This window comes from Lepidochelys kempii, chromosome 6, assembly GCF_965140265.1.
Source record: "Lepidochelys kempii isolate rLepKem1 chromosome 6, rLepKem1.hap2, whole genome shotgun sequence".
Lineage (NCBI taxonomy): Eukaryota > Metazoa > Chordata > Testudines > Cheloniidae > Lepidochelys > Lepidochelys kempii.
The window spans coordinates 52468600-52490538 of NC_133261.1; the positions used below are offsets into that span (position 1 = coordinate 52468600).

Below are 21939 nucleotides of genomic sequence, written 5' to 3' on the forward strand. Positions count from 1 at the left end.
ACTTGACTTTACTTGGGTGTCAATGATCAAGGAAAATAGCTGCTAAGATAAAGTTCATAGTGGATGTTTTAGTAACAGCTTCACTTAAATACCAAAACAAGTCTGTTTTCCAGAGAAGAGGTCATTAAATAATGGTAATGAAATTAAAACTGAGCTTTTAAAAATGTCAGTAAATTCTCTTTACTGAATCTCTGAGGTTTCACATGGTACCAGAAGCACTAGATTGCATAGGGTTACTCAGTTAGGAGACCTCTAAAATGTCACATGTCCAGTGTCTTCATTGCCTTCCTCCAAAGACAGTTTGCACAATTTGTAGTGGCTCATAACTTCCTCCCTGGGGCTTGGTTTCATTGTTAAAAAGAATGACAATGGAACAACACAAAATCAAGCTCAAGTCTTCTCCTCAACTTTGGCCATTTTCAGGGTTCCTTTCCAAGAATGGCTCAGCTCACATTCCAGATCTTCTCTCTACATAGCCACTCTCAAGTCCCTTATATGTGGGTGTGTTAATGAGCCACTGGCATACCTACTTACTATTTCCCAGAAGAATCAACACCAGCTTATAGCGTGGAGTGTTTCAGACAAACACTGACAGCCTATTTCATTCATAGGTCTATTGCCTTTTCCCTGTGGCATAGAATACAGCTAGGCACAGATCAAGGCAGGAATTTAGGGTCTTTGGTATATGTTCCCCTTGGTCAGAGCTGGGTCAGACAGAACAATAAGACACAGGGGTAGAGTAGCAGGTAACCGTCCTGTGTATAGCTACAGGTTGGCTTTCTGCTGGAGGGGAGTTGACTGTATTTGAGTTGGAGAAAGGAAAGGTCTTCTGGATGAGAAAGAAAATATCTCTGAGGAGGAATCCCCAATATCGTTGTGGATCTTGGCCTGATTAAGTCTTAATCCACCCCTCAGTAGAGATACACAAGGTCTTCACAAAGTATTCATCTACAGACTGTGCAAATTTTAAAGCCTTGTGTATTCCCTTTTTTTTTTATGGTGGCCACTTCTCCACTATTAAAAACTATTGCTGGATTGCGGCTGGTGCAGTGGGGCTGTGGTGATTCTCTGCTCATTGCCACATGAAAAGCCCAGGTTCAATTATCCAGGCGCAGTCAGTATGTCCATGAGCTGGCAGGGGCTGGGCGTGCAACTTTCTTGAGGATGGGAGAACTTGATATGGCTACAAGCCAGCTCCTTGTGATGAGATAGAAATGAAGTTGGTGGGTTCAGAGGGGAATCCTATCTGGTCCTACTAAGTCAAGGAAGGTTGCCTCAGTGTGGATGCTGGCATAGCTGTAAGCGTGAGGCCAAATAATCCCCACAAGCTTTAGCTGGGTAAGGTTTATTTTCAGAGACAACAGTCGGTGGATCAGATGTCCAAACAAGAAAAGGGTGTGTGCTACTGTAAGAACATGGGCTCAGGATGCCCCAACATGTAGCTATAAGTTTGAATGCCTGCTAAATTCCCATGTCATAAATGTTAACGCAGCCAAACAAGATGATTTAGCTAGTGACTCATTTTCAGTTTCCAATTGCATTAACTTGAAAAAATAAATAAATCCCAAATTTGAGTCTTATGCTTCATTGCCTTTGATTTTGAAAGAGAAAGAAAGACAAACTTAACTTCTCTGGCCTGAAAAGTTGTAATGCAAAAAGCATTATGATTTCACCAGCTGCTGACAAGAAAATCAAATGTGTGCAGGTTATGAGTCTGCTATTATAACATTCCATTGAATTTTCCTTGTATTGTATGGAGCACTATGAGTCTAAGGGTGGCTTTAAAAATCTTCCATATTCATGGGTTATGCATTTTGTGCCCAATAAAATGTCCTTTAGGTTAAGGATATATGTAAGTTTAGCAACAGGCCCTCAGTATGATCCTCAATAGAGATTCTGCATTGGTATCTAATAATATAAAATGGGACCCACATAGAAGATTGAACTTTCAGTTATATCATGTTTTTTTCTATGAACTGATATGTCACCTAACCAAAGGGAGCCCTGGCCTCAGTGAGGGCTTCGGGGAACCACCATAATACAAACAAAGAATAAACCTTAATTTCTTCAATTCTACTAGAATGCTGAATTGTTGAGGATGCAATCATTTCTGTAGCAACAAAGTATAACGTCACACACTTCACTGATGGGTCAGGAAGAGAAACTGATCTTCCATTGGAACACACATAGTTGAAATATTACCTGAGAGAATAGAAAAATTCAGGCCAAGACAAAGTATTTTTAAAAAATAAATATTCTGTATTAACAAATTTGCCCTAGTGTACAAATGGCATGGGTGAATGTAACAGTCTATGGTGTAGCAACTTGCATGTTTTTTTCCCCGTGGTCTTTTATTTGTCACCTTTCTCTTATTCCTACTGGTTCAGTGTCTCATTGTTACTCACCTCACTGCTGCATAGTATTCTTTTACTGATACAGACTTTCCTTTTGGTCCCTATCTTCAGATCCGTCTTTAATGGCCTCCTGGAAAGAAGAGAATTATTTGTATGACAGTGGTTATGGTAGCACAGTAGGTAACTAACATCACAATGCTTCAGGCATTTATAAAGTGTTTTATTGTGGTAAGAGGATGTTAACGTTAAACTTTTTCTTTTTAATCTCCAGAGTTATTGGACAGTAAAACTTTCTGTCGTGAACAGATTTCCACAACTACTACCAGTCACCAGCCTCTTGGTAAGAATCTCTTAATTCTATTGCTGATCATTTGTGTCACACACCCTAGAATTACTGCTATATGAAAGGCTTCTGTTGCAGGTCTGAGTGTAGGTATCCAGTAGTTTTAATCCAAGCAATATTGATGTTGATATTAGTTACTTTAGCGATCCTAACTAAATAGTTATTTGAAAGGTGCACGGCTCTCCTCTCTTTGTCGAGAAAAAAGAACTTCAGATAATCAGTAACCTCAGGGTGACTCCCCATGTCTTTTCCTGACTCAAGGTGGAAGAGACAGTGTTAGAAAGATAAGATGTCCCTATTCTGTCATAACCTGTTGTGTAGTGTGGCTGTGCACAACCTCAGAAGTGCATTTCAGCGGTGAGAAAAGTGATTCATATATATATTCAGGTATCAATGGCCAGATATGGTGTTACATCAGCACAGAGCGGCCATAGGGCAGGCATAAGTATGTCTGGGAACTGCCCCAGAGCAGCGGGTCTTCCCGGACATACTTCCCAGGCAGCTTTCCCACAGCTTCAGTGGATCACCTACTCCAGCCCTATGGTGTCTCTGCACATCATGTCCACAGCATGCCATTTTACCCCTTTGATGGCCTCTTTGCACCTCCTGAGCAGTATAAAGAGGATGTAACAAGAATATAATCTGCCTTTTTGTAGGCAAGTGTGATAGTGGGTGAATGACAGGTGCGTGGGGAGTAGAGAGTGGTAAAAGCATAAATGGGTGGTGGTGGGTGGACACATGAAAATATGGCAAGCATGATTTAGAGGATGGTGTCTTAGTGGCAGCAGTGGGCAGGAAGTGAGGAAAGAGGAGAGAGAGAACTGATGAGAAGAGAAGAAAGGAAGAGTGATTGGAGAATTGGTAGAAGAAGGGAAGAAGAGAGAGAAGGAAGGAGAAAGATGAGAAGAAAAAGTCGATATAGACAAGAAGCAAGGACTCTTGAGGGAACATGGGGAAGAAGGAGAGAAAACATAAGGAAAGAAAAGGGGGAAAAGAGAAAGTAATCCAAAGAGAAACAAATACTGAAAAAGAATCAAAGGTAGAAAAATATCAGGGTGAGAGAGAGAAAGAGAGAAAAGAAAGGTGAAAGAACCGGATATGGGGAAGAGATGGAAAGAAGACATGCAATGGGACTACACTCCTTCCACTGCCACCGCAGCTCCCCACTGAGACTCATGCTGGGTGCTATCCAGTTCATTTGCCCACTGGGCCCTCGTCCTTAAATTCACCTGACACAATTAAAGGGCAGATTACAGTAACAGTATCTGCATAAAGAACAGGAGGACTTGTGGCACCTTAGAGACTAACTAATTTATTAGAGCATAAGCGTGGCCCTCACCTAGAAGCACAGCAAGGCTCGACAAGGTGATGTGCGGTTTAAACAAATGTATTCAGCAATAAATGTTAAAAAACCCCACCAAATCCAATTGCTCTTTCTCTTGCCAATGCCCATTCTCATAAAATGCCTGCCAGCTCTTCAGAGCTTTCTGACAGTGCTGGGAATCAGCAAGATTCTTGGCTTGGTGTGTTTATACGCTGACTTGTTGAGCCTAGAGTTAGGGTGTCTCGCCAAGGGCACAGCCTGTTGTAAAAACTAAATTTGTATATCCCGTAAAGAAGTAGCTCATTCTGAATCATATGCAAATAATGTGAAATCTTTTGTCACAAGTTTTGCAAGGTTGAAACTGCATCATAATTCTTTTCATCTGTCAAGCCCCAGCCTTCTAATGGTGTGTGCTCAGAACAGGGCGCCGTGGAAGAGTAAAGGCAGAATGGGAGGCTGTTTACACAAGTGTAATAAGGAATAAATCACTAAGTAGAAGGCAACTGACTTTCATTGAATAAATTACCAGCTAAGTCGAACACACCAAAGCCATTTTAAGGTAATTTAGGGGATTCTAAAATCAGGTGGTTTTTTTAATAATCGTATTTTTAGGTAAAACTACCCACAAATTAAGGACCTGACCCTGCAGTCCTTAAACAAGACAAAAGTCCCACTGACTTTTGATATACAGTTGACAAGCTCAGTGACTTCGATCAGTGGCTGGTGCTCTCTGAAAGTGGGCAGGCAAGTAAACAGTGGACTCTCTGAAAGTGGGCAGGATATATAAAATGAGCCCAGAGCTGATTTGCAGCTGTAGGTCAAGACCATGCTATATCAGATTTAAAACAGGGTAGGCAGGGACTGTCCTCTCTTCCCTGAGTAGAGCTGAGCAAAAGCTTGGGTGAAAAAAATGTTTCACAGATACAAAAATGCAAAATTGGGTTAACCGAAACCATTCACAAATTTAGACCCATTTTGGCAAATTGTTTTGGTCAGAATGTTTTTTTCCAAAAATGTCAGAAAGGGTTCATTTCAGCATTTATGAAATGAAACATTTTGCCTTTGTTTTGGGAAATTTTAAAAATAATTTAAAATGTATTAAAAACACTCAACATTGAAATTAATTTTTTTGAACATTTTGGTTCACTAAAAATTTCACAACACTTTCACCCAGGCTGACCTGAAATGATTTTTTTTTTCAATATTTCAGGCCTGCACCCAGACCTAATATTCAGTTTTTTGGAGAACCTTACTTTTGAGTTCATATTTCCAATTGATGTAGAGTACAGTATGTCTGTAAATATTTTTGCACCCATTTTTTTACATGCAATTATTGCAGATGCATGTGCAAATCAGGCAAGATTTTATGCAAATAGATATTTACATTAAGTCATTTGCACATGTAAATTCCTGCTTTCTATGCAAAATTATGGTAATTGTGAATACTTAGCCACTGGAAAAACATGCATGGGTCTTAAGCATTTATGGAATTCAGGCACTAAATATCCTGCAGAGCAAGCGCAAGAGGGACTTATAATTAAAATTGTCTCATAGACCTTGTGAAAGTTCTCAGCCTGATTATAAGAAACCTTTTGTGTTAATGTCAGTAATAGATTCAGATTTTGTTAATTTCCAAGAAGATGACTACTAAACACAGAAATATCATCTTCTAGCTAGGTGATAAGAAATGAATAAATACGACTTCTTTATTCTTAGTTTCTGAGGAATGGCTTAGCTAGAAATCTGATGCCTTTTAAGAGTGTTTACAGGCAAAAATGTTGCACTGATGAGAAGCAGCATATTCTTGTGGCTTATAGCTGTAAAAATAAAATATATGTGCCCAGGTGTCAAAAATTCCTAACAACACTGGCTTGAGTTCTGGGACTACTCGGCTTGTATTTATTTTCTTAAGAACAATGCCTTGTCAGATAATTCTGCATTTAGGCAGGTGGGTGTACATTACATTTGTACCAGTACATACAATTCACATTAGATCATCTATAGAACAACAAACAAACAATCAAACAAACAAAAAAGCCCCCAAAGTTACATGCTACAGCAAAGTCTGGGCCATAATGGGAGAATTCTGGATTGCTTTTATAGATATGATCCTCTTATTTTTCACTCTGACATACATGGTGCAAGGGACATGGGGTGAGGTATTTGTTAATCTAATTAACATTTCCAGAGTCAACTCTATACCTCTGTATTTGTCCTTTATTCATCAATGATCTCTTTGTGATGTGTAGCCTGGCTGATTAAAATATAACTCAGAAAGCAAAAATATCTCTCTGGATTACTCATTTACTTTTTGAAAGCTGATTATCTTTAAAACAGGCACTTATTCATTTTTGAGGTTATGTTTTAATCTGCTAGTCAACAGAAAACCTTTAGCCAAGTTTATTAGAATGGTTTCATTTTCATCCTCTGCAGAGTCTTCAGATGAGAAAAAAACACAAGATCATCCCCCAAAGTCCCACACCAAGAAGCACAGTAAGTCAACTGCTTATGGCAACACTGGTGGCTTGATTAACGGCCCAGAGACAGTATAAGCTTAGGTTCAAGTTTTGGGAAGGAAGGAAGCAATAAAAAAAAAAAAAAAAGAGCCCAGTTTCAAAGCATATGGGTCAAATGGAGCTACACTGATTTACACCAGCTGAGGACCTGACCAACTGTTTCTCTCTGTTATACTTTGCTCCCATTGTTTGAGTTGGCTTTGTCCAGGGTAGAGTAGAGGTTCCAAATAATGCTCTAATCAATAAGGACCTTTCAGAAACACAGAATTAGATGAATGTTTACTGTGTCCTCCTTTAAAACATGATTGCTGTGTTGAAAAGAAGTTAGGAGATGCCTTGGCCACCAGAACGAACTCCTCTCTGAGAAATTCAATCCTTGCAATGCCCTGGGCTTGTCCCTCCACTAAGGAAGGATTCATTATCCACATCCACTATGGAGATTTAAGGGAAGGTTACACCATGGTTGTGCAAATATTTCCATCCAAATATTTCGGCAAATGAGTCATGAAAATCTCCTCCTTAGTCTTTAGTAGGGGAGAACGCCACAGCTTTCTGGGCAAATCACTCCAAGTGCTCTTCCTTCCTGAATGGGTATAAGTGCCAAAAGTCATGGTGTAGAAGGATTAAGCAACAGAGCAGTGGTCTGAGGTATGTGGCTTCAACAGGGTACACACTTGATAGGATTAATGCAAAGAGCTGGGCTTTGAAATATGAAATAAAGACTGGCTTAGGCGCCATTTCTCTGTGTTGCATGCAAGTTTCTGAGGGTGAGTCGGTGCAGTATTTTGCTGCAACCTTACTGAGATATGCAAATCTGTGAGGAGCTATTCTGAAGATAACCTCAATTTGAGAAATGTCAAGATTACTGCTTTATGCAGTGTAGTTGTAGCTGTGTTGGTCCCCGAATATGAGAGACACAAGGTGGGTGAGGTACAATCTTTTTTTGGACCAACTTCTATTGGTGACAGAGACAAGCTTTTTACCTTGAATGGTCCCTTAGACTATGTGCTAAGTACTTATGCTAAACAATCTGTCCCACCTTGCATTTAGCTGAGACGCTTAGAGTACCTTTCCCAGACCTGAAGAAGAGCTCTGAGTGGCTCGAAAGCTTGCCTCTCTCACTATCAGAAGTTGGTCAAATAAAAGGTATTACCTCACCCACCTTGCCTCTTAGATTACTGCTTTACACATCTCAGACAACATACATGGAAGTCTGGAGGCATAGTCAGATTATGGTTTCTTGGCAGACAAGTCATTTTCTGTGAGCAACCTACCATACGAAAATAAAACAAAAACAAAAAAATACCCCAGAGAAAGTCTTTCTGTTTCTTCCATCTTCTTTCAGATCCTCGAGGAACTCACCTCTGGGAATTTATCAGAGATATTCTCCTGAATTCAGAGAAGAACCCAGGATTAATAAAGTGGGAAGACCGATCTGAAGGTGTCTTCAGGTTCTTAAAATCTGAGGCGGTGGCTCAGCTCTGGGGAAAGAAGAAAAACAATAGCAGCATGACTTATGAGAAACTCAGCCGGGCCATGAGGTAGCATGAGTTGAGAAAACATGAATCCTCAAATAATTAAAGAGATATTGCATCCATTTGGAATTTTGTTTATTTTAAAAAATTAGTTAAAAGCAGTTTCATTGGCTACACCTGCCATCTGAGTTCCCTTATTGATTTTGAGGCAGTTATAAATACATTTTCTTATTTTTTAAAGTGTTTTTGTCTCCCTTGTTGCTGTGTGAACAAGCCACACAAACAGGTGAAACTAACTGATATAGAAGGTAAAACACAAAAGGTAAAACTCACCCCTCTGCAAAGGAACCAGCTCAAGGACTTGTCACTGCTAAACCCAAACGGTTTAATTTGGGCCTAAGCAATGCCTAAGCACTATTGCCAACCTGAACATAAGTCAAGCCCACCAAAATAATAAGACTGGCTTAAGAATCATGGGATCCTTTTGATTTTCACATTTTCAAACTTTTCTTCACACCCAGTAGGGCTAGAAACTTCTTTTTTGTTGTAAATGAAAGCTGAGATTCTTACCTGATCACGGGATTCCAGAAGCTGGCATTTTTACAGAAATGTCAAATATCATGAAACTTGCAATACAATTGCAAGAGTTGGCAACACTGAATAAGCTATGAGCTGGTGCTCTGAAAAGTGGCAGAGTCTACCAAGGTGCAGTCAAATGTATAAACTAAAACGAAGTAAAATAAAAAAGAGATAAGATGTTTTCTCTAATCTCTTTCAGTCACAATAACCTTAGATATTATTTGTAATAATAGTAGGTAAAACATGTTCAGTTACAAGTGTGATTTCTTAGTTGACAGTGTCCCTTAATGACTATTCTCAGCTCCAATGTCTAGTATCAAATCTATTTCTGTGTTTTTCTTTTGACAGATACTATTACAAAAGAGAAATACTGGAGCGTGTGGATGGCCGGAGATTAGTCTATAAATTTGGAAAGAATGCCGGTGGCTGGAGAGAAAATGAGAATTGAAGATGTCAACAAAAACAGCAGCAAAATCTTCTGGATGTAAATATTTCAAAGACTATTCCCTTCTATTTATGTACCAAAATGAGGGAAAAAAAACTACTTCTAACAGGAAGAAGGAACACTATCATTGGTGTCAAAATTATTTTAGTTGAAGTATGTCCTGTATGGGGAAAAAATGTACACAGTTTTCTGTGATATATGGTAACTATGATTGTGATTAATTTTCCCATTTTATGAAGTTTTTTTTTTATATAGTGTAGGAGTAATGTGATTTATGACAATGCTGTGAGTCATGCAAATAAAGGGGGGAATCATGGGGCATTACGTATTTTTATGAGTAAAATAATTTAAAATAAGGCAGCCTGTGAAAAATAATGATTTCCAATGTTGCTTATCTTTGTAAGAGGACTCCCGGGTGATTGTTCAGTTCAGATCATATTATTTCAACTGTGGATACCTGTGGAGTATGAAGTAACATACGACTGCATGCATGAGGCTGAAAAGCATCTGCCTCATGTAGCTATCCCACAACAGCTGAACATGCTGGAGCATGTTAGTACACTTAAAAAGTGAACTTTGAGTGGATAACATAGTAAGCATCTCTGAGCCATGTGGTGGTTTTAATAGATTCCTAGGCCAGAAGGGACCATTGTGATCACTTAGTCTGACCTCCTGTATAACACAGGCCATAAAACTTCCCCAAAATAATTCTTAGAGCAGATCTTTTAGAGAAATACCCAATCTTGATTTAAAAATTGTCAGTGATGGAAAATCCACCACAACCCTTGGTAAATTATTCTAGTGGTTAATTACACTCACTATTAAAAATGTACACCTTATTTCCAGTCTGAATTTGTCTAGCTTCAATTTCCAGCCACTGGATTCTGTTATACTTTCCCTTTCAAGAGAGCCCATTATTAAATGTTTGTTCCTTGTGGAGATACTTATAGAAGCAAATGTTCCATAATCACCTGGGTTGTAATTTTGTTGTCCAATAACAAGTGTTCCATCTCTCCTATCAATTTCTGAGTATCTTAACATTTGGCTGGCCTCCCTTTGCTTCAGTTACTTCAGATGCTGGGTTTATCTTCAGTTAGTTTATGATAGTAACAGTAGTGAACTGCAGGGAAAGCATTGTGTGACTATGTGCATTTCTTTGGAGAACTTATAATAGCTCTTATATTGGTTAGGACTGGATCCTGCAAGGTGCTAAAGTACTTCCTGCCTGGTGCTGAATGCCCTCTATCTTCATTAATGCCAGCAAGCACGCAGCATGTCCCATGATAAGGGCCCTAGATTTTTTTCCTACTTTGAGGTGGACTGCTAGGCTGACATAGCCTCAAGGATCAAAAGCCATAAAAAAAAGACACATCTAACAGGCAAACTTATTTAAAGGAAACAACTGTTCAAATTGCAGATGCATCAAAGGTTACCGTATCCAACTAGAAATAGAGAAAAATGTTTTCCAGTGGTGGTTTAAAACATTTGAGAGCATATGGGAGAAACTGGAGAGGGATTAGACAAGCATTGAGGGTGGGCTGGTGGGAACAGTGCAAGGCAGAAAAGCTAACTTGGTGGTGAATGAGTGCAGGGAGGGAGTCGTAATTTCTTTAAATTAAGGCCCGCTGTTCCCTCTGGCAGGCAAAAGTTCACCTGAGAAGGAGCTTCCAGAACACTGCCAAGGAATGCAAAGCACCATTGCACTTACTCTATGATTTCACCCAGTATTTCCCAAACACTGTTAGCAAGGGAGCGTCTACTTTTTTGTAATATCTGTCACTTCTTCCTGTGATTCTCAGTTGGATGAAAAACTCTCTCTACACATTGTAATAATTAGAAACGAGCTCATACCAATCATATTCAGATTGGGGAAGTTCAGGTCTGGGTTTGTAGTTTTGACCCTTCTCTCGTGGCAATCATGCCGTACAGGGAATGAGCATGCACTTCGAGCTCTCATTTGCTCTTGGTTAAAATCTCTTCCTTAACACATCAAACATTTCAGAATGCAGGGAAGTAAAAAAAGTGGAGGCAGCCCTGTATCATGGCATTGGAAACAGAAGGGATGCTGAGGATCAGGATTTTGTAAAAGGGTGAGGTTAGGATCCAATCTGAGATGATGATGGAGGAAGTAAGAAACTGAGATAGATTCTAATTAACTTTTTTTTAGGGGTGGGTATATTGCAAAAAAAAAAAAAAAAAAGGTCAACGATGAGAGTCAGAGGCTGTACAAAAAAACATAACAAAACAAAAAACAGTGAGACAAGAATGCTACCACAGCTATGTTAATGTAGAAGCAAGAGCTATCGGGAAAATAGCAGGAAAATTATTAAGGTTACATCTGCCCGGGCAATATCTGTCTCCCTGGGCATCCATTGGGTCCAAATCCAAACATGCTTGAAACCCAACAGGGTTGAGCCTGAGGTACTAGTTCTGCAGGTTTCTAGTTTGAAGGGAAGAAGGCTGTAAAAGAATATAGAGTTGAAACCCAGAGTTAAGGGAGGATCAATAGAAAAGGCACTAAAATGTGCTTACCAACACCCTACAGAAAACACAAGAGCCCAGTTTGTTACCTGTATGCACAGGATACATCAAACCATTACACCACCTCCTGCACAGTGCATGCCAGAGCTGTCAATATCAATTATCTGTACATGTTTCAGAGTAACAGCCGTGTTAGTCTGTATTCGCAAAAAGAAAAGGAGGACTTGTGGCACCTTAGAGACTAACCAATTTATTAGAGCATAAGCTTTCGTGAGCTACAGCTCACTTCTTCAGATGCATATCGTGGAAACTGCAGCAGGCTTTATATATACACAGAGAATATGAAAAAATACCTATTCCCACCCCACTGTCCTGCTGGTAATAGCTTATCTAAAGTGATTTCCAGCACAAATCCAGGTTTTCTCACCCTCCACCCCCCCACACAAATTCACTCTCCTGCGAGAAACTGCTGAATTGGAATTCATTTGCAAATTGGATACTATTAATTTAGGCTTAAATAGAGACTTGGAGTGGCTAAGTCATTATGCAAGGTAGCCTGTTTCCTCTTGTTTTTTCCTACCCCCCCCCCCCCAGATGTTCTGGTTTAACTTGGATTTTAACTTGAAGAGTGGTCAGTTTGGATGAGCTATTACCAGCAGGAGAGTGAGTTTGTGTGTGTATGGGGGTGGGGGGGATGTGAGAACCTGGATTTATGCAGGAAATAGCCCAGCTTAATTGTCATGCACATTGTGTAAAGAGTTATCACTTTGGATGGGCTATCACCAGCAGGAGAGTGAATTTGTGTGGGGGGGTGGAGGGTGAGAAAACCTGGATTTGTGCTGGAAATCACTTTAGATAAGCTATTACCAGCAGGACAGTGGGGTGGGAATAGGTATTGTTTCATATTCTCTGTGTATATATAAAGCCTGCTGCAGTTTCCACGATATGCATCTGAAGAAGTGAGCTGTAGCTCACGAAAGCTTATGCTCTAATAAATTGGTTAGTCTCTAAGGTGCCACAAGTCCTCCTTTTCTTTTATCTGTACATGGCAATTTTTACTTTTCATTAGTTGGGTGGAGAGAAGTTCGTCTTATTTACAAAATTGGGTCATAAAACTTCAAAGCAATTTTTTTCTAAACATATTTTTTTTTCTAACTGGGCATTTCTCCTAGCATTATTTGCTTTTGCTCAGTTCATTCATTTCCTCTTTGTTTTTTAGCTTGATTGGTTGCATTCTGTCCTTTTTATCATCATATGTGGTCTGAATAGCTATAGATACTAGGCTATCAAATCAGAATGATACCTTCAGTGTATAAAATGCATGTGCCAGAAACCTTCAATGTTACTTTCTGACATCTCCTTCATGCTTTTTGTCCTCCATGTCTCCAATGCAATCTTTAGACAAGAGACACTTTGGGTGAAAACCTGACCACACTGAAGTCAATGGTATAATTACTATTGACTTTGATGGGGGGGTCAGGATTTCATTCATTTTGGAGGCATAAAGAAGTGGTAGGTAAGGTGTTGGTAGCAATATAATTATTGTTCTCTGCCTCAGGTTAACATAGATCTCATGGCAACCGAATGTAATAATATCCTGGAGTAATGCTGCTTTGCACCAGACCTCAAGGGAAACAACAATGAGATTGCAATATACATTTGTCACCCCTTCCATGGCACTGAATTTATTATTTAGCAGCAGCTAAACCTATCTGGGGAGTCTTTAGGGTTCTATATAGCAAAACACATGAACTATTAAAATAAAACAAATATTTTAAAAAGCTGACCTTTGCTTGGAGATGTATTGTATAAAATTTAGGGAGCAATTTCTCCTGAGCTGCAATCTAGTCCTCCATTGGAATTTTTACCAATAGGTGAGAATCATGCAAGCAAAATTTTCCACTGTTCAACTTGTCATTTGAGAGTGGAAACTTGTCATTTGACTTTGCAACTGCACAGATTTAGAAAGGAAGCCATCTGACATTTGCTGTTTTACAAATGTCAGCCTTTGCCTAACACAGATAAAGTGAATTTCTTAAGACTGATTCCTGCCATGTACAAATGCAACCACGCAAAGGTGAACCATTTTAACCAGTCCTACCCAAAGCGAGATAATGAAGATATGAATGTTTATATAAATTGCTATTTAAAGAAAAAGCATTTCTGAGATTGCTCTTTTTACTTTGTATTGCAAAGAGCTGAGCAGTCACTTTTTAAAAAGATGTATATTTTAGGTTAGCAGCAGCAGAACTGCTAACACCATATGTATAGATTTTTATTGTATCATAATTTTTCATATGTACAAAACTCTATAGGAAAAAGTAATTATACTATATTTATATAGCTGCATGCAAATCAGTAATGTCAAAAGTGGTGTTAACATCAACAATCACTCTTAGGATATATTTTCTGTAGATAAGTAGAGCAAGTTTCTTAAAGAAACATCCTGAGAGCTTTATGTATGTTGGTGAAATATATAGACATGAAAATGCTTAGTTAAATTTTCATCTCTCTCTTCATCAAATTGCATAATCTCAGCTTCCCTTTCACTCCATCTTCAGTGTTTAAATATGGAAAAATAGATGTTATCAGGTATTTTGGTGTTTCTATTCATATTATATGTAGCATAGAAGTGCCACACAGTTCTAAACACTTTCTATGTTAAATGGATGTTATTAAATAAAAAAACTGAAACAAGTTTGCAGATGAATGTTTATTTCAGTGCTTTTTAAACTTTGAGAATAAGTAAAAATAAGACAAAATTTCCCACTAACAGTGAAAGAAGTGATATATTCAGTATCTGAAATTTACAAAGATGATGGCTCCACCTACAATAGTGCATTTTTTATTAAGTCATATGTTTTCAAACTGTGGTCCATATCCCATACTAATCTCTGGAGCACTTGCTGCTGATCTGAGGAAAGCCAGTTGCTTACATTGGACTGCTTCTCCTTGTGTTCAGCTGCTAAACTTCACTCAGGCCCCAGTTCAGTACAGATCTTAAGCATATGGTTAACTTTATGTGTCATTAGGATTTTGCAAAATGCTTAAGTGCTTGGCTGAATAAGGATGAGATTACTCATAAGCATGTCCTTAACATTAAGCATACATACTTTGCTGAATCAAGACAACTAAAACATATTAAATACTTTCCTCATATTATTTTTCCATTTAATAACTGTGATTGCTGCAAGAATATGTAAAACTTGTATTTCAAGCAGGAAAAGCACTTTCCTACCACATTAGTGATGTCATGATTGATCCACAGCCAATACAGCACCTCTCATGCTTGTTGTTTGCACTTCTCAATTCCTAAATGATTCTTGTGGATCTTCCATAGCATTTCTTTTCAGAGGCTCATTGGAATAAAAACCTTATTTCCCTTGAAAAATTACCCCATCTATCACAATAAGTTCATGTCTGCATTTCCAGTAGTCTCTTATACTTGGAGAGCAACTGCTTATTTCTTCAGGCCACCCTTTAATTATCACTTCTTTAAGGATCCCCAATGATTCATCTTTCTCCATTACCTTTCTTATTTGTTGCAGTTTCCTGTTAGCTACGGGAATAGACTTCATAATCAGATCTACATAGGCTTGCATCTCTGTCTCTAAAGTCTTCTCTAGTTTTGTGAGAGCCCCTGCTCTGGAAAGAATATCTGCAATGAATATGAATTTACCGGGTGTGTAGGTCACAACCAAATCATACTTTTGCAACTTTATCATCATTCTTTGAATCCTTAAGATACAGTTGTTTAGCAGTTTCCTAAATAACGCTATCAGGGGCTTGTGGTCTCTTTCAACTTCCACTGTCTGGCCATAAATATACTGTTTGAATCTCCCAGGCAAACAATATTCCTAAAAGCTCTTTCTCAATCTGTGTGTATCTGGTTTCTGCCTCAGTCAGTGATTTGGATGCATATGCCACTGGCTGACAACAATCTTCATTCTTCTGTAAAATCACTGCACCTAAACAAGACGGTGAAGCATCTCCTAAGATTATAATAGGCCTTCCTGGTACATAAAACTTCAACACTAGCTCTAATAGTTGCTGTTTTAAACCCTCCCATGATTTCTCCTGTTCTGTACCCCAATACCATTCATTTTTATTCTCTAGCAGCTTTTTGAAAGCTGCTGCTTTGGTAGATAGATTAGATATGAATTTTCCAAGGTAATTAACCATTACCAGGAATTGTTGAACATCAGTCTTGGACTGGGGACATGGCATCATTTAAAGGGCAAAATCTTCCTCTTATCAGGTTTTACACCTTCATTGGAAATAATGTCCACAACAAAAGTCAGTTCTGTAACCCCTAACACACATTTCTCCCTATTTAGTTTGATGTTTGCAGCTTTAGTTGCACACAGGACTTCCCAAGGTCTATGACCATGCTCCTCTTTCATTGAGCCCCAGATGATGATGTCATCTATTGAGGTGTCAACACCATTAATATGTTCATGCATCATACGTATGGTTTTGCGGTACACTTCTGGTGCTGAAGCTATGCCAAAGGGTAAGCATAAGTGTGACGTTCCCCTGTGGTGTTATCTGGATTGGTGATCTGCTAGGCCACTCCAATCCTTGACTCTGGGAGCCAGCCTTACCCTGCTCGGCTGTGAAAACCCCCACTCCCTGGCTGTTCACGCACAGCCTCTGGCATGTAAGCTGCTCCCAGCTACTTACAAGCGAATGACACTAGCCAATATCTCCGGTCCCAGACACAACCCTAGAACCTCCATCTTGCAGTGTCCAGTTATGCCTGCTGGACGCTGCAAGCTAATATGAGTTCATCAATTTAACAAAGAAATTTATATGTACCAGGCTTGTTATCCCAAGGAGAGCCTCTGACCTGCTTCAAATCAAACACACTGCGTCAGGGAGAATAAACAAACAGATTTATTAACTATAAAGATAGATTTTAAGTGATTATAAGTCAAAGCATAACAAGTCAGAGTGGTTACCAAAATAAAATAAAATAAAATATAAGCATGCAGTCTAAACTCTCAACCCTATTAGACTGGGCAGCAACTAGATTAAGCAGTTTTTCTCACCTCACTGGATATTGCAGTCCTTAATATACAGGTTTGTTCCTTAAACCCGGGCCAATCTCCTGTGTTGGAGTCTTTTCTTCTCAGTGTCCTGGTTGCTTGCAGCAGAGGTGGGGGCAGGAGAAGGGCCCAGTATGTGTCCACTCTGCCTGTTTTATACTCTCAGTCCATGTGCTTGTAGAACACAAGTCCAGGCATGTCTGGGGGGCATTGCTGAGTCTCTCCAAGCAAGGTTGAGCAATTCCCCTGGTGTGGCCTCATTCAGGTGAGTCATCGCATTGTAGCTCCCTTGCTGGACAATGGCTGTTGATGGGTTGACACCCAGATGTTGGTTACTTTCCTTGCTATTGCCTCTGGGGAGCTAATATGTGGCTGATTCCCCAATTTACAGCATGTTTTTGTGACCACCATAGAACACAATTCTCATACTTTCATATGCATTAATGATATACATATATGGATAGAGAAATGACTTTCAGCAGATCATGACCTTTCCCCTGATACCTTACAAGGCATGCTTTATATGTAAGATCACGATTATTTGAAAATGAGGAATATGGGGGTTACAGTACGCTCCCCCAAGGCACAGAATGTCACAGTAAGAATCTGTGTCTTCCAAATGGGGTATTAAACTTTGAGCTTTCTTCAGCTAATTTTAGCTGCCAAAAGCCTGAGGATGCATCCAATTTACTGAAATAGCGAGCATTTGCAAATTGAGCCATAATTTCTTCTCTGGCTGGTAGTTTGAAATATTCTCTTTTTTTATAGCCGTTTTGAGTTCTCTGGTATCTAAGCATATGCATAGCTGGCCGTTACTTTTCTCCATAATGACTAGGGAGCTTACCCATTCTGTTGGTTCCTCAGTTTTTTGTATTACTTCTGAAACTCAACACTCATAGATCTCAGGTGATTTACAGAGGAAGGTAGGTATCATTATCCCATTTTACAGATGTGGAAACAAGGGCACAGGGAGGTGAAACACAACTTACCGAAGGGACAGTGGCAAAGCTGGGAATAGAGACCAGGCCCGCTAAGCACCGGAGCATATAGGCTCAATTTACCTCAGAGGGCGAAGACTGGATGACACCAAACTCAGAACCTGGTAGGGGCTGCTTGTCCTGTTTCCTCCGAGGAGCCTCCACAGCTGGGAAATTGTAAGATACATCTTATTTTTTTCCCAGCATGACAATGGAGCCTCATAACCATCTTGATGCAGTTCTGCATCTTGCCTCTCTTGATGCACTTATCCATCATCAATCCCTTATCTTTCCATTTCCACATATGGGGTGAGATACTTGCTCCAGCCCCTTTATGCTGTGTAAAAGGGCGGGAGCAGTATAAAAGGGTTCTAAAAGCCCTAATTCTGGCTATGAGAGGAATCCTCCAACATCAGCACTGAGGAAGACAGCCATCCTCACTTTGCAAGCCTTGGTGTAGGGGGTGTAACAGGGGCAGGGCTGGGAGTGGAAGGGGCATGCCAAAGGCATGACTGCATCAAGCAGTGCTGTGGCTCATAGGGTAGGCTCAGGAGGATGCTGTAATTTAGGCTCCCAGAGCTGCCTAAGTTAGGGTGAGGGCTTCTCCAGCCCTTGGAGCACCTCGGGATCTGAAGGGCACAAAGGTAGCTAAAAGCCACCATAGACTCCCCCCTCCTCCTGAGCTGCAAGTTTGGTGCTGCACCTTTTAGAAGTGCCAGCTAGAATCTTGCCCACGACTTCTAATATGCTGTGAAATGAGTTTTGTTGTCTCGGTCCAGTTTCCTGTGGAGAAGAGCCCAATCCACAAAGAACGCTACCACAGTTGGCACTCCTTGACTAGCTCAGCAGAGACGTCACGGGCATAATGAGGCCATGGAATCTGGACTGTTCTTGCATCTATGGCGGTGATTCCTCCAGGCAGGATGAGGCACTATTGTACCTTTAAAGACATAACCCTACACTGGGGGAACATGAAACACAATGCTGCAGCTGGAGTTCTGCAGTGTGCACTCCCCCACAAGCTTTGCCACTTTACTGGTTAGTGTAGGGGTGTGTCAAACCCTGACTCCACTTCTTCACACTACTTCCTTCCTCCTTTGGGGTGGGTAGGAACCCTAGCAGTTCTTGCAAAGAAAGCAGTTGCTTTCAAGGACTGTTGCTTGCCCTCTGCAGCTAACCCCTTGTGTCACCTTTCAGGGGCTAGGCACAATCTAGCCTTTTAGTTTTATTCTAGCTCTGCAAGGGGCAAAGCAGTCTGGTTTGGGCTTTGAATTTGAACACCTCATTAGGCAGGTTTAGGTTTACAAACCATAACCAAAACCTGAGGCTGTTCAGATAAAGTTTGGAGTAAAGGGATGATTGGACAAAAGGTTCTGTTTTTGTCCTACCTCTGTTAAGAATCCATTACTTGTCTCCTGCATATGAAGAGACGAGACACCTGTGGAGTGCATGCTCTATTTTCAATTACCCCCAAAAACCAATATCAAAGTGCTAGAAGGAACAAGATGATGGTCATGCCATCACACATACACTGCAGACTGTGTTATTTATACTCTCCCAAACCCTTCCTTTTCATATAAAGCCATAAACAGAAAGTTCTATTATTTTGGAAAGGGGAAAAAATGTCTTTGAATTTCAAATCCCAGTGTTACAGCTAAACAGCCTCGGCCAAGTGTTATGAATCTGGTCAGTTCATGATTTCCTGTTTTAGTAGTACATAAATTCTGCTCTAACAGAGATGTGAGGCAATCTCTCAGCCTTCAAGTATCTTTCTAGGGATCCATTATCATCTCTGTCTCCAAATAATCCTCTTCTTTCCTTGTGCACATTTGGAAGATGCCATGCATCACCAATCAGAGGCAATTACATCTGTCTGATATCAATGTTCTCATGCAAAACCTGAGTTCAACATATTGGAATAATCTTACTACACAAAACAATTACAAATCCAGATGATTAGCCTGTTAGTCATGCCAGATTATTTCAGAATTCATGCATAAAACATTACAGTACATCCAGATTGAAATCTGAAATTGATGTAGCTGATAGGAAAGTGCATTCTACCCAGATACACATGGAATGTTCAGCAGCAGGCAAGCACCCCAGTGAGGCTAATTGCTACCCTTTCCCATCTCTTTTCTGGTGATTTAGATGATGCTTTCAAGGGGAATTGGTTACAAAAGAAGATTGGCAGTATGGAATGCAGGAGGTTTCCTCTGTTTAGTCTTAAAAGAGAGATAGCAAGGGTGGGCACTGTAAAATTTCCCTACCCATGTAGTGCTTCTAGGTCATGGAGTCATTTGCACCTTAGTCTCTCTGTTGATGTTGGCAAGAAGGCCACCAGATAAGACCAGTTTCAAGGAGATAGTGTGTCAACTATCTATATTGTCTGGAAGTGTATTATGACTATGTACAGCCAACTACACGTAAGGTTGGCAATACAACACGTAAGGGGATATCTGCCCACATGTGTCTGAGGTGTGTAAAACATCAAAAAGGGAAAGGCTTTATTTAGGGTGTTTCCAACAGGTACAAATAGGAGTATGGAGATTAAATTAAGGCAAGGAAAACGATGAAGGGTGAATATTGGGAATGACTTCCAGAGAGTGAAATCTATTATATCAGCTCTTCTCAAATTCTGGTAGGTGTACTGCTGGTGGTACATGGGCTACAATCATATTGCACGCAGGCTGGTTTACACTATATTCCAGGGATTGGCAACCTTTGGCACGCGGCCCATCAGGAAAATCTGCTGGCGGGCCAGGACAGTTTGTTTACCTGCAGCATCCACAGGTTCGGCCGATCGCAGCTCCCACTTGCCGCAGTTCATCATTCCAGGCTAATGGGGGCTGCGGGAAGCGATGCAGGCCAAGGGATGTGCTGGCCACCGCTTCCCGCAGCCCCCATTGGCCTGGAATGGTGAACCGCGGCTAGTGTGCCAAAGGTTACAGATCCCTGCTATATTATCAGCCATTATAACTGCAAGAATTGAAATTACGGTGGTGGTATGCCTAGGTTATGAGTTTTAGATGTTGCACACTAGGTCTTAAAGTCTGAGAATTGCCAAGAAAAGTAAAGGAGACCCCATTATTAGAGACAAATAGGCAATTGCAGATTCCACTAAGGTCAATGGGAGCTGTGATTACTAAGCACCTCTGAAAATCAGGTTGGAAAAAGCACTAGCAAATATAGTGTAAGTAACAATCTCGCACTAGCAGAGTAACAGACTAGATATGATAGGTTTTTCCCATCTCTACAATATATGGTCATGAATGAACATGTTCACTTGATTTTCTGGTTTTCTGAATTGGCCTGTGGTCAACCCACTTGACAACAATCTCTAGTCCCTCATCTATCAAAGAGCTTGCTTGAAAAAGCAAAGAAACCACGAGCAGAATGGATAATCGCAACACTCATAACATCTAGGTTATATCAAAGACAATTTCCCCTCACATTTATGTCATGTTTTAAGGCAACTGGCTAATCAGCTTATTAAAATGGGAACTTCGGTGAGTCACTGGAATCCTTTATTGAATCTTGGGTGTTGATAACCAACACTGGCAGTAATTCACCGGTTTCATACACAGCTGTCTGCCTTGTCAGGGAAAGGGTTCTTAGATTTTGAAAATGTTGCAGATTTTTTCCTGTGCACTGACTGATTACAGTCTACATATTGTAGTGCTGAATGCAAGAAAGGAACCAGATAGAAGAAAAACCTCTCTTTTTGCTATGTTAGTGTAGTGTAAAACCTGGAGATTTCATCCTATTAATTATCAGAGGGGTAGCCATGTTAGACTCCTTGCTGTTTTTGTGGATACAGACTGGTGGCACCTTAAAGACTAACAGATTTATTTGGGCTTAAGCTTTCATGGGTAAAAAACCCACTTCTTCGTGCATCAGAAGAAGTGGGTTTTTTACCCACGAAAGTTTATGCCCAAATAAATCTGTTAATCTTTAAGTTGCCACCAGACTCCTCATCCCATTAATGTGGAAATCATGGCATCTAGAAATGGTGTTAGTGCCGAATACTTATTTTAACTCCATGGAGGCAGCATTTCCTCTGTGGGTAACAATAACTGTGTATCTTGTTGAGTCTCTACTTTGCAGTTCCCTAGACAGTGGTTTGCACAGAACAATGACTTCTCTTTCTGGAAAGAGACACTGGATTCATTGTGTGTGTAATGTTCTTGGTGCCTGATCTAAAACCATTGCCATCAATAAGAGTTTTGCCACTGACTTCAGTGGGAGCAGGATCCAGCCCATAATCTCTTATTTACTAGAACATCTTGCTGCTGCTATCCACAGGGTAAATTTTCATAGTCAAAGTAGGTGGATTTATGAAAACATAGAAGCCATCCTATATATAGACAGAGACACATATTTAGTACAGACACCAA

At 40.1% G+C, this 21939-nt stretch overlaps 1 protein-coding gene across 2 annotated transcripts in view; it reads left to right on the forward strand.

Annotated features, from left to right (window-relative positions):
* The window catches only part of EHF (ETS homologous factor), a 53465-nt gene extending 41605 nt beyond the window's left edge, over positions 1–11860 (forward strand). The window contains exons 6-10 of one of the 2 annotated variants that reach the window (XM_073347938.1): positions 2466–2534; positions 2626–2694; positions 6455–6514; positions 7883–8078; positions 8940–11860. In XM_073347938.1, coding sequence (XP_073204039.1) covers positions 2466–2534; positions 2626–2694; positions 6455–6514; positions 7883–8078; positions 8940–9039 — 494 coding nt within the window. In that variant the 3' untranslated portion in view covers positions 9040–11860. The remainder of the gene's footprint in view (positions 1–2465; positions 2535–2625; positions 2695–6454; positions 6515–7882; positions 8079–8939) is intronic. The other variant, XM_073347939.1, reaches the window with a different exon arrangement.
* Positions 11861–21939: the final 10079 nt, after the last annotated feature.